At 47.4% G+C, this 12442-nt stretch overlaps 1 protein-coding gene across 1 annotated transcript in view; it reads right to left on the reverse strand.

Annotated features, from left to right (window-relative positions):
* Positions 1–8067: 8067 nt before the first annotated feature.
* The window catches only part of CFAP107 (cilia and flagella associated protein 107), a 24461-nt gene continuing 20086 nt past the window's right edge, over positions 8068–12442 (reverse strand). The window contains exons 3-4 of the mRNA XM_025857015.2: positions 11093–11270; positions 8068–9940 (exon numbers count right to left, since the gene is read on the reverse strand). Coding sequence (XP_025712800.1) covers positions 9759–9940; positions 11093–11270 — 360 coding nt within the window. The 3' untranslated portion in view covers positions 8068–9758. The remainder of the gene's footprint in view (positions 9941–11092; positions 11271–12442) is intronic.

Genomic DNA, 12442 nt, shown 5'->3' on the forward strand with positions numbered 1-12442 from the left:
GCTATTTTGGAAAATATGACTAGCCACAAGGCACAGATCCAAAGAAGATTCCAGAAAATGCTGGAAAGTGATCCCTTTGGGGTTGCAGAGGAGGACCCTGACTCTTCTGGTCTTCCTAGAGGTGTCAGGCTGGTGAAAGGCTCTAGGGACCAGGCCCCACGCAGGGGCTCTCCCCTCTGGTTCTCTCGGCCCAGCCCTTGAGCTGACAAAGTTCTACTGGGATCCAATAAATGTTTTTTCTCTCCCAAGGCAAATCTCTTCTTATCCTGAAATGTCTTGCCTTCTGTGTCTTTTTAAAAGCCCAAATCTCTCTTTTTTTAAAAATTTTTTTATTGTTATGTTAATCACCATATATTACATCATTAGTTTTTGGTGCAGTGTTCCATGATTCATTGTTTGTTCATAACACCCAGTGCTCCATGCAGAACGTGCCCTCCTCAATACCCATCACCAGGATAACCCATTCCCCCACCCCCCTCCCCTCTAGAACCCTCAGTTTGTTTTTCAGAGTCCATCATCTCTCCTGGTTCGTCTCCCCCTCTGACATACTCCCCTTTTCTTCCTCTCCTGTTATCTTCTTCTTTTTCTTTTTTCTTAAAATATGTTGCGTTATTTGTTTCAGAAGTACAGATCTGTGATTCAACAGTCTTGCACAATTCACAGCGCTCACCGTAGCACATACCCTCCCCAATGTCTATCACCCAGCCATCCCATCCCTCCCACCCCCAACCACTCCAGTAACACTCAGTTTGTTTCCTGAGATTAAGAATTCCTCATATCAGTGAGGTCATGTGATACATGTCTTTCTCTGATTGACCTATTTCACTCAGCATAACACCCTCCAGTTCCATCCACGTCGTTGCAAATGGCAAGATCTCATTCCTTTTGATGGCTGCATAATATTCCATTGTGTATATATACCACATCTTCTTTATCCATTCATCTGTCGATGAAGCCCAAATCTCTTTTAACCCTACTTGCCCTCTCCATTTCCACTTTAGATCCACCAGTATCTTGCCCTAAACAAGAGGCTGTTCTCTTTCTTCCTCACCAACAAAGATTTGATGGCAAATCACCCTGGGTCCAGACAATTAAGCCCAGAGGACTAGCTTGTAGAAGCATGGGGTGGGGAGGATGTTTGCTGGCTCCCTCCAGGTGGAGTAGGGCCAGAGGAACCAAGAGAAGGGAGAAAAGCAAGAGCAGGGAAAGGCCACAGAGGAGCTGGTGCAGAGCCCAGAATGAAAGAGAAGGAGGGAAGTGTCAGCTGAGCAGGAGAACAAGTCCTCTGGCTCTCACAGGGCTGTGTCCCTTCAAGGCTGAGGCCAATGGGGACACTATGACACTGGATTTGGGGGCTGAGAGTTCCCAAGGGCCTGGCTTTGTTTGCACTCACTAGTGAGGTTCCAGAGGCAACCCCCACTCCAAGGACACAGAATTAGGCCGGGGGAAAGTCCAGAGAGAGAGAATGGCAAACATCCATTCTGGGTGCAAAGCTGAGGGGCCAGGTGTGGGGGAGCTGGGCCTTGGCATCAGGCCAAAAATGGGCTGTTTGGTCTCCTCACTCATTATGGTCTCTTTGGACTTGGACAATTTGGCTTTCCAGGAGAAAATGAGACCACATGGGGTCTGGCCCCATGTCTGTGTCAGCCAAGTGACGTCACAACTCCTGCAAGCCAAAGGAAGGTCATGGTACATGCAAGTAAAACCAAGGCCCAACAGGCTGTTGGTGAGAGAGAACAAAGGTGGAGCCCAGGGAACCTCAGTGTTTTGGGAGGCCCTGGACTTCCCCTTGTGGGAAAAATCCTCCAGTGTCTAGGGCTGAGGACTGCAGGAGCCTGGGGGATGGGGGATTCTGCGAACACATGCACTGCAAAGTCTTGGTACACTGGACGTCCCCCCAATGGCCAATACCTTATACCATCCCCTCACACCCCCTCCTTGATTCATTACAAGTGTTTACTTATTCTTCTTATAACTGAAAACGTGTACCCTTTGACCTACATTTTTATGGAAACAAATGAAAATGAAAACAAAACAGTCCAAAACCTTTGGGATACAGCAAAGGTGGTCCTAAGAGGGAAGCATATAGCAATATAAGGCTACCTCAAGAAGCAAGAAAAATCTGGGGCGGCTCAGTGAGTTAAGCGTCTGCCTTCGGCTCAGGTCATGATCCTGGAGTCCCAGGATCAAGCCCCACATCAGGCTCCCCGCTCAGCAGGGAATCTGCCTCTCCCTCTGACCCTCCCCCATCTTGTGCCTTCTCACTCCCTCTCTCTCAAATAAATAAATAAATAAGATCTTAAAAAAAAAAGAAGAAACAAGAAAAATCTTCAACAACCAAATCTTGCATCTAAAGGGGTTAGAAAAAGCACAACAAAGAAAGCCAAAAGCCAGCAGAAGGGAAATAATAAAGATTAGAGCAGAAATAAATGATATAGAAATTAAAAAAGCAATAGAACAGATCAACAAAACCAGGAGCTGGTTCTTTGAAAAAATTAATAAAATTGATATATCCCTAGCCAGACTTATCACAAAGAAAAGAGAAAAGAGCCAAATAAATAAAATCACAAACGAGAGAGGAGAAATAACAGCAAACACCACAAAAATACAAATAATTATAGGAGAATATTATTGAAAACTATAGGCCAACAAATTGGACAAACTGGAAGGAATGGATAAATTCCTAGAAACATGTAACCTACCAAAACTGAAACATGAAGAAATAGAAAATTTGAATAGATCAATTACCAGCAAAGAAATTGAATCAGGCCAGCATTACCCTGATACCAAAACCAGATGAAGACACCACCACAAGAAAAGAGAACTACAGGCCGATATCTCTGATGAACATGGATGCAAAAATCCTCAACAAAATACTTGCAACCAAATCCAACAATATATTTTAAAAAACATTCACCACGATCAAGTAGGATTTATTCTTGAGATGCAAGGGTGGTTAAATATTTGCGAAATCCATCAGCGTGATATATCACATCAATAAAAGAAAGGATAAAAACCATATATATGATCATTTCAATAGATGCAGAAGAAGCTTTTGACAAAGTACAACATCCATTCATGAGAAAAACCATCAACAAAGTAGGTTTAGAGGGAACATATCTCAGCGCAATAGAAGTCATATATGAAAAACCCACAGCTAACATCATATTCAATGGTGAAAAACTGAGAGCTTTCCCCCTAAGGTCCGGAACAGGACAAAGCTGTCCACTCTCACCACTTTTATTCAACATAGTACTGGAAGTCCTAGCCACAGCAATCAGACGACAAAAAGAAATAAATGCATCCAAATTGATAGGAAGAAGTAAAACTTTTGCGATTTGTATATGACATGAAAAACCAAAAGACTATATAGTCTATATAGAAAACTCCAGAGACACCACCAAAAAGCTGCTAGAACTGATAAATGAATTCAGTAAAGTCACAGGATAAAAAATCAATCTACAGAAATCTGTTGTATTTTTATACAGTAATAATGAAGCAGCAGAAAGAGAAACCTAGAAAACAATCCCATTTATAATCATACTAAAAATAATAAAATACCTAGGAACGAACTTACCCAAGGAGGTGAAAGACCAGTACTCTGAAAACTATAAAATACTGATGAAAGAAATTGAAGATGACACAAACAAATGGAAAGATTTTCCATGCTCATGGATTGGAAAAACAAACATTGTTAAAATGTCCATACACCCAAAGCGATCTACACATTCAATGCAATTTCTATGAAAATACCAACAGCATTTTTCACAGAGTTAGAACAAACAATCCTAAAACTTGTATGGAACCACAAAAGACCCTGAATAGCCAAAGCAATCTTGAAAAAGAAAAGCAAACCTGGAGGTATCACAATTCTGGACTTCAAGTTATATTACAAAGCTGTAGTAATCAAAACAGTATGGTACTGGCACAAAACTAGATACACTGATCAATAGAACAGAACAGAAAATCCAGAAATAAACTCACAATTAACCTTTGACAAAGCAGGAAAGAATACCCAATGGGAAAAAGACAGTCTCTTCAACAAATGGTGTTGAGAAAACCAGACAGCTACATGCAAAAGAATGAAACTGGACCACTTTCTTTCACCATACACAAAAATAAACTCAAAATGGATTAAAGACCTAAATGTGAGAACTGAAACCATAAAAATCCTAGAAGAGAGTACAGGCAATAAATTCTCTGACATTGAGCATAGCAACATTTTTCTAGATATGTCTCATGAGGCAAGAGAAACAAAAGCAAAAATAAAACTCTTGGACTTCATCAAAATAAAAAGCGTCTGCACAGCAAAGGAAACAATCAACAAAACTGAAAGACAACCTACTGAATGGGAGAAGATAGTTTCAAATGACATATCTGATAAAGGTTTAGCATCCAAAATATATAAAGAACTTATACCACCCAACACCAAAAAAAAAAAAAATAATAATAATCCAGTCAAAAAGTGGGCAGAAGACATGAACAGACATTTCTCCAAAGAAGGCATCCAGATGGCCAACAGATGCATGAAAAGATGCTCAACATCATTCAGCATCAGGAAAATGCAAATCAAAACTATAATGAGACATCACCTCACACATGTCAGAATGACTAAAATTAAAAAAAAAACTAGAAACAAATGTTGGCATGGATTTTGGAGAAAAAGGAACGCTTTTGAACTGTTGGTGGGAATGTAAACTGGAGCAGCCACTCTGGAAAACAGTATGGAAGTTCCTCAAAAAGTTAAAAATAGATCTACCCTATGACCCAGTCATTGCACTACTGGGTATTTACCCAAAGAATACAAAAACACTAATGCAAATGGGTACATGCACCCCTATGTTTATAGCAGCATTATTTACAATACCCAAATTATGGAAGCAGCCCAAGTGTCCATTGACTGATGAATGGATAAAGAAGATGTGTTGTATATACACAGTGGAATATTATTGAGCCATTTAAAAGAATGAAATTTTGCCATTTGCAATGACATGGATGGAGCTAAAGAGTCCTAGGCTAAGTGAAATAAAACAAAGACAAATACCATATGATTTCACTCATATTTAGAATTTAAGAAACAAAACAAACAAGCAAAAGGAAAAGGAGAGAGAGAAACCAAGAAACAGATTCTTAACTATAGAGAACAAACTAATGATTGCCAGAGGGGAGGTGGTGTGTGGGGGAATGGGGGAAATAGGGGCTGAGGATTAAGGAATGCACTTTTCGTGATGAGCACTGAATGATCAAAATAAAAACTTAAAAAAAAATTCATGCTTGAATTCTCTAAGCATCAGTACACCCAGGCTCACCACCAGCTGCCAGATGTTTTCCAAGAACAATCAGAAAATCTGGTTTTTGAATTATTTTCCACATCTGCAGTTAGTGCCAATCCCAGAGAAACCCTGAGCCTGAAACCCTAGCTACCTGTATATTGGTGTCAAATTGGCCAGCAGGGGGCAGGCTTGTCCCAGCCAGAGGGACAGCACCGAGGGTGCCTCGGGCTTGGCTCCGAAAAAGTGCCGGGTTCCGCGGTGAGGAGCATCTTGTATACTCTGCCTCAGGTCTCAGCTGTCCTCCATGACCTTGGCTGTTTTCTTGACTGTTGTTTTTGTTGAACAATAGTTGCCACCATTTACGGAGGATTTATTATGTACCAAGCTCTGGGCTCCGTATTTCTCTCTGCATTAGAGATAGTTACTGTACCCATTGCTAGAGGAAGAGAGATTCAGAGAGGGGCAGTAACTTCAAGGTCACACAGCCTGTCCGCGGTGAAACTGGAATTCTAAGGCACAGTGGTCAGTGCTCTTGAACCTTTCACTGTGCTGTCCCGGCACCTGGAGACCGACTGCTCACTTTATACTTTGTAAATACATCCTGGGGACGTAGGCTCCTGCTGTTGTTGGGAAGCCTTAGAGGAAGTCAGGTCCAGGTGTTTGCAACACTGTTTTCATGCCAGAATCTGTTATTCCAAAGAAATTGCCCAAGTCAAATAAGAAGGCAGCCTCCTAGAGTAGTAGTTCCCAAAGTATGTTCCCCAGACCAGCAGCATCAGCAGAGATTTTGTCACCGGAGAACTTGCTGGGAATGTGACTTCTTGGCCCCACCCCAGACCTACTGATCCACAAACTCAGAGGGCAAGAACCCCGCCCCTGCCCAGCCATGCTGATGCCACTCAAGTGTGAGAAGCGAGCTGAAGTAGGGATGTGGGGAAAATATCCTCACTCTCCTTTCCACTCCTTTGGAAAAGATTGGGTGATCCTCCCCCCTGGTTTCACCGGGGCCACTGCTACGGGTTGTGGAGCCCAATTTGTTAATCTGGTTACAGTGTTTCAATCTGATTTTCAAATTCTTATTAGTCCGATTCCAGTACTTCCGGTCACTGTAGTGTTTATACAGTCTCTCTCTCCCTTTTTATTTTATTATTTATTTATTATTTTTGAGAGAGAGAGAGAGAGAGAGAGATGGTGGGGAGAGAGAGAGAATCTCAAGTAGACTCCCTGCTGAGCACAGAGCCGGACTCGGGGTTCGATCCCACGACTCCAAGATCATGACCTGAGCCAAAATCAAGAGTCGGACGCTTAACTGACTGAGCCACACAGGCGCTCCTAAAGCCACTTTTTAATCAGTGTGCGTGGAAGGCCGAGGAGCGCTGACCCATGCAGGCAGCCACAGGGCTTGGGCTCCTTCACCCCCACCCCCCACCCCCACCATTGCCCCTTCACCTTCCCAGTCCCCTGGAAAGGACTAGATATGTCTCGGGGGTTAAGTGATGGAGTGCACAGGACTCCTGCCTTGCATCCAGGCTCCAGATGAACCATGCACCCCCCCACACTGAATCAATGCCTGCATCCTCATACCCCGAACCTCTCAATTTGTTAGTTTATATTCCAAAAGAACTTTGCTGATGTGACTAAGGATTTGAGATGGAGGGATTATCGTGGATGATCCAGGACCCCATGTATTGACAAGGGTCCTCCCAGGAGGGAGGCGGAGACAGAAGATGCTACGCTGCTTGCAGCTCTGGAGAGAGAGAGGGGAGACCATGAGTCGAGGAGTGTAGGTGTCCCCTCGAAGCAGAAAAAGGCAAGGAACCCATTCACCCCTAGAGCCCCCAGAAGAACCCATTGTGGACTTCGCACCTCCGGAACTGTAGGAGAATAAACTTGTGTTGCTTTAGGCCACTAAGTTTGTGGTATTTGTTACAGCAGGGGTAGGGAACCCATACACCATCCTTCAGGCGTTTAACAAACCTGCTAAGCTCCTTCCCAACACGGAGCCTCACACATGCTGTTCCTGCGATCTAGGCCACCCCCTCTGCCCTCCCCACCCGCGCCTGCACCTGGCTAGTCCCCTGCCCCCCTGCCCCCCGGCAGTGTTCGGGCCTCTGCCTAAATACCCCTTCTTTGGGGAAGGCTTCCCTGATAGATCACGGCTCCATGCCCCCATTATTGCTCTCAAGACCCCTTTCCTTCAGTACACCCCCACTGATCTCCCTCATGGCACGCTGGCCGCCAAGGTCCCGAATTCCGTAAACCTGTCCCCAACATCACTCTGTCCTGTCCTGTATTTGTTTAAGATCCCTCTCCCCTGCCTGACGGAAGGCTCTGTGATGTCAGTGCCCTGTTCGACCATGGCTCAAAGGACGTTTATGGGACAGCCAAGTGGCTGCTGGCGGGCTGAGGAGGGCCCAGCGGGATGCCAGCCCACAGCAACCACTTGGAGCTCTTCTCCTGGCCCAGCCTCCTTTACTCCCTTCCTCTCCCTGCCCACCCCCCTCGTATGTGCCAGGCTCCGACTTGAGGAGACTTTGAGTCTGGTAGGGAAGACAGGGTCAGTGAACAGACTCTTGGAGGAGTGAGTGATGGCTCTAGAGTGTGCTGAGGTCAACCTAGAGGAGGCCTGGGGCCGGCAGGTGTCCTTGAAAGGGACGGTCCAAAGCCAATCTTTACTTTGAGTCACATTATTTCTGGTCCAGAATCACAGCCAACCACACATGTGTCCCTGAGCCGAATGCACAGCAGACCGACCCGTCCAGCTGGTCTCAAGGCTTTTATTTCTTTGAAGAGACAGTTTTGCACAAGGGCTAGGCATGCATGCTCTGTGACCAGCCCGCCTAGGTTCAAATCCCAGCTCTAGGATTCATTACGTGTGCAGTGTCGGGCCAGCCAATTAATCTCTATTGTCTCTGTTCTTTGTTCCCATTTCTGTAAACAGAAATGACGTTTATAATCCCTACCTTGGGGCACCTACCATGGATGACGGTAGCAATACGTCAATGAGATAATCTCATTTAGGCCCAGATCCTGGCTTTTGTTGAACTGCTTGTTCAACCGAGAATAAATATTAATTCCGTTTTTTTCTTGCCTTTGTTTTGTTTTTTTTTTCTTGATTATTTGCTAGAATGTGGTAGTAGGTGCCAAAAATGTAAAGAAAAGATTCATGGAAAAATACTTCTATTCATTTCTTTTTCTCCCAAACAGAAAAAACAACCGTTTGTAGTGGTGGTTGTGAGATGAGCTGGCAGGGCCTCAGAATTGTATTGATGCCCTGCCACGGATGAACGGCCAGTTTCTAAAGGAGGGAGGAGCAGAGAGGTGACCTCCTCTCTGATGCTGGCAGAAGGATTCTGGGGGGGAGTGTTGGGGGGCTCACTTTTCTCTGACTCAGAAGTGGGAGTAGCTGAGTTCTGGGAAGAATAAGGGGTCTTTAGGCATCAAGATGGGTTGGGGTCTGGACAGAGGTCCACCTTGGGGCAGGGGTGTGGGGAAGCAGCTAGATGTGGGCTCAGAGGGTGGAACAGGACTGGGTCGTGGTGATCGGGGTGAGCGTGGGTCCAGAGAAGAGCCCCAGAAGAGACAATGGTTCATTCGTTCATCCAGCCAAGGATGATTCAGCACCAACTACACACCGAGCGCGGAGCCTACAGTAATGAATGCAGATAATCGGGGTGGAGGCAGAAGGCAGAGAAGGCCATTCGGACACCGCCCTGACAGGGCAGATGCGGGCTGGCCGTGCTCATCTGGAGGCTGTACTCCACATCAGGTGGCAGAATGTGCCCGGGGGACTCCATCCTTGGTGAGGAGAGCACCAAGTCCCTGAACCAGGACAGCGCCCCGGATCTTCTGTCCACAGGTCCATCCTCATTCTGAAACACTGGCTGAAAAATTCCCCATCCTCAAACCCAGAAAAGAATTTGAGAGCTCAGAGGTGGAAGGGAGATGTTGTGTGTCTTGCTTCCTCTGAACCCTGGGTTCAGCGCACCCCTGGGGAGGCAAGGACAGGCTGGACCCCTCCCTGACGGCCAGCTCCCACGGGGTGCCCTCCCGTAACCATGTTCTACTATGTCACGGAGCTCTGCGGTGGGTCTCGTGGTCAGATCGCCTTCTGCATGGACCAGACACTCCTGGAGGGTAGGTACCCCACTGTGAGAACTTGCAGGAATCATGTTACCTTTCTGGGCCTCAGTTTCCCCTCATGTGAAACAAGGAAGAGGGCCTTCTGCCATTCTGCACAATTCTGCATATACGTGACACTCCATTCTGTCAAAGAGCTTTACTTGTGGGATGGAAAAGAAAGGAGCCTGAGGGTTTGGAGGAGGGGCGGAAACCTTCCAACACAGACCAGGATTCTAAGGGCCCCTCGGCGGGGCTGGATTTAAAACTCTGGGTGTGTCTGCAGGCTGCCTGCTGCCTGGCCAGTCGGACAGCACAGTGGGGCTCCGGTTGGCTCTGCCTGCACTGCCCGTGGCCTGGCAGCTCTCAGAAGCGTGGGACAGGGTGCAGACGAGGGGGAGGGACGGGGATGGCATGTTCCCGCCGGGACAAAGCATAGAGTGGTGGTCTGGGGTATGACGAGGTGTAAATGCTCTCCCTCGGGGCAGCCTTGGGTGCGAGCCATCTCTGCTGCAGCTCTTCATAGAGTCCATAGTTTGTAGGGGGAGCTGCAAAAGAAACCAGGGTCTGGGTGAATGGGGCGTGGACCTGCCAGAAGAATGTGTTTTCCAGGGCTGCAATATCCGGGACCGAGGCTGGCTCCAGAGGGAAGAAGGGCTTGCAGGAGTGTTGGCTCAGGGTGGGGCAGGCTCCCCGCGTGCTCAGGAGGAACCAGGCGCTGCTACATAGGCCTCGGAAAAGTCAGCCCCTTGACTGGTGGAGGGTGGCCTGCCGGCTCCTGTGGGGCTGTCCTACCCTAGCAGGGAAGGGTGCAATGCAGGCTTGTGAGACTGATCCCGAGGAGAAACCCTTGCAAAAGTAATGCAGAGTGACAAGCCACTCAGCATCGGAAGCAGGTCCCTTTGCATTGAATTGTAGGAAGTACAAAAAGTTGGAGGCAAAGAAGGAGGGTAGCTTGAAATGTAAATCAGATCAAGGCACTCTCTTACAAAAATCCCTTCAAAGTCCTGTTGCTGCTGGAAGGACAAAATCCACACCCCTCTTGGTGGCCTATGAGCCCCGAAGTGCTCTTCCTGCTGCGGAGCGTCTTCACTTGCTATTTCCTCCCCTGGAATTCTCCCCGTCCCCCCCAATTCCTATATGGCTCCCTCCTTCTCAACTCAACTCTGTCTTCCAGAAAGACCATCCCTCATCATTCCACCCAAAGGAGATTCATAAATACCTGCCTCACTTTGTGTTCCTTACCTGGTGTCTTTGCTTCATGGCACATATATGGTGGTTCAGAATGATTTTACTTGCCAGATCTTAAGTTATCCATTAACAGTGTCTTATCTGGGACACACTGGAATGACAACTCTCCCAAGGGCAGGAATTCCTCCCTGTTTGTCACTCCTGTGTCCCCCAGGTGCTATGCACCGGTCATCACTGTTTATGCAAATGATGGATCTGAGGGCAGTGAGGCTGTTCCTGCCACCCGTGCTCCCAGTAAACCCAGACGGGCATGGCGCACAGGTGAGGGCTTCTCCACACAGCAAATATCACCTCCGTGGCAAACAGCAGCCTTGCGGGTCAATAGGATTCTCCCCCCTCTCGGGTCACACTAATGCTCTCTGTGTGAGTCTTTCAGCATCCACAGCCCTAGGGCAGCTGTGGACCCCTTACCGCCCAGCACAGGGCGAAATCCTGAATTATACGAATACCGAGAAGGACGAAGTCGGATTTCTCTGGGAGCCACAACATCTTATGTCCACTCCAGGTACGTCGTGGGGGCAGGCCGGGGTTGTAATTGTGCCGGTTGTAATGGTCATCATAGGTGCTGATCAGATGGCGGTGGGAGGGCTCCTGGTGGTGCGTGATCAGGTGTTTGTACGGGAGCCCCTGGAGGGACAGACACAGTGGGCGTGTTAACCGATCGGAGCAAGGCATCCACATGGCGGCAGACGGAGGCAGAAGCTGCCGCCTCGGAGGTGTGTGAAGCTGATGGCGAGTGTTATTGCCTGAGCCCCCGGGCCGCCACCTGGGAGACACAGTTGTCTGGCCCACCGGGACACAGCTCACCTTCACACACACATCCCAGCTTCTCGGCAGTCAGTTCTCTGTCTGGGAGCCCCCAACGCATGCCAAGTCAATTCATCCCTAGAATGGGCTACGGGGACACATTAAAATGAAAGGCAGGACACCCAGCTGAATAGGAAGAGACAGACCCATCTCACTGCTGCCCTTGTGATCTGAAATTACACCCTCTGATGTGTCTCCAGGCTCCTCCATCCAAGTGCCTATTGCCATGGCCAGTGAAAGGCGTTGAATACCGAGCATCACATGTGCACCTTGTATTTCAGTCAGTTACTATGGGAAGAGTCAGAGAACGCTCCATAAATTGCCTTCTCCTGCAAAGGATTTATGGCTCCCTTGGCTGGAAACTCAAGGAGTGATTTCTTTAGTAGGAGTTATTTACAAGAAGAAAGCCATGTCCTCCTTACTCTGGGATGTTTGCCTGCATCAGTGCCTTTCCGAAGAAAATCCTCTTGGCCCTGGAAGGGAATCTTGGAGAACTGGGCTGATTTACAGGGGAGGATAATGTGGATTTCCATGCCTGTCCTCTTGTCTGGAGCAGACAGGGAGGTCTGTGTCTGCTCTGGTCTGGAAATGCCAGGTGCACATAATATTTCAAGTGGTGGTTCCATAAATAAGTCAGATCACAATGCCAAAGGGAGACGAAGGGGTCAGGCACAGACATTAGGCAGGGGTTCCCAAGATCCACATCACCAGGTGCCACTGGTACAGGTCCAGTGCCAGGGAAAGCAAGTTGGAGGGGTTCCCATGAACCCAGGGAAGTACTGAGAAGGCATCACAGCAGAGAAAGGAGAAAGGGATTTTCTTGCTGTTCTTCTTGGCTTGGGGCACGGCCCTCCTGTCTTGATGATGAACCTGAGATTTTTGTTTTGATCAGGTATGATCAGGTGACAGAGAGACAACTGCCTTGGAAAAAAACGATTTAGAAAGTTTATTACTGGGGCGCCTGGATGGCTCAGTCGTTAAGCATCTGCCTT

The sequence above is a fragment of the Callorhinus ursinus genome, unplaced genomic scaffold, assembly GCF_003265705.2.
Source record: "Callorhinus ursinus isolate GAN/ISIS: 27379988/994484 unplaced genomic scaffold, GSC_fseal_2.0 scaffold18, whole genome shotgun sequence".
Lineage (NCBI taxonomy): Eukaryota > Metazoa > Chordata > Mammalia > Carnivora > Otariidae > Callorhinus > Callorhinus ursinus.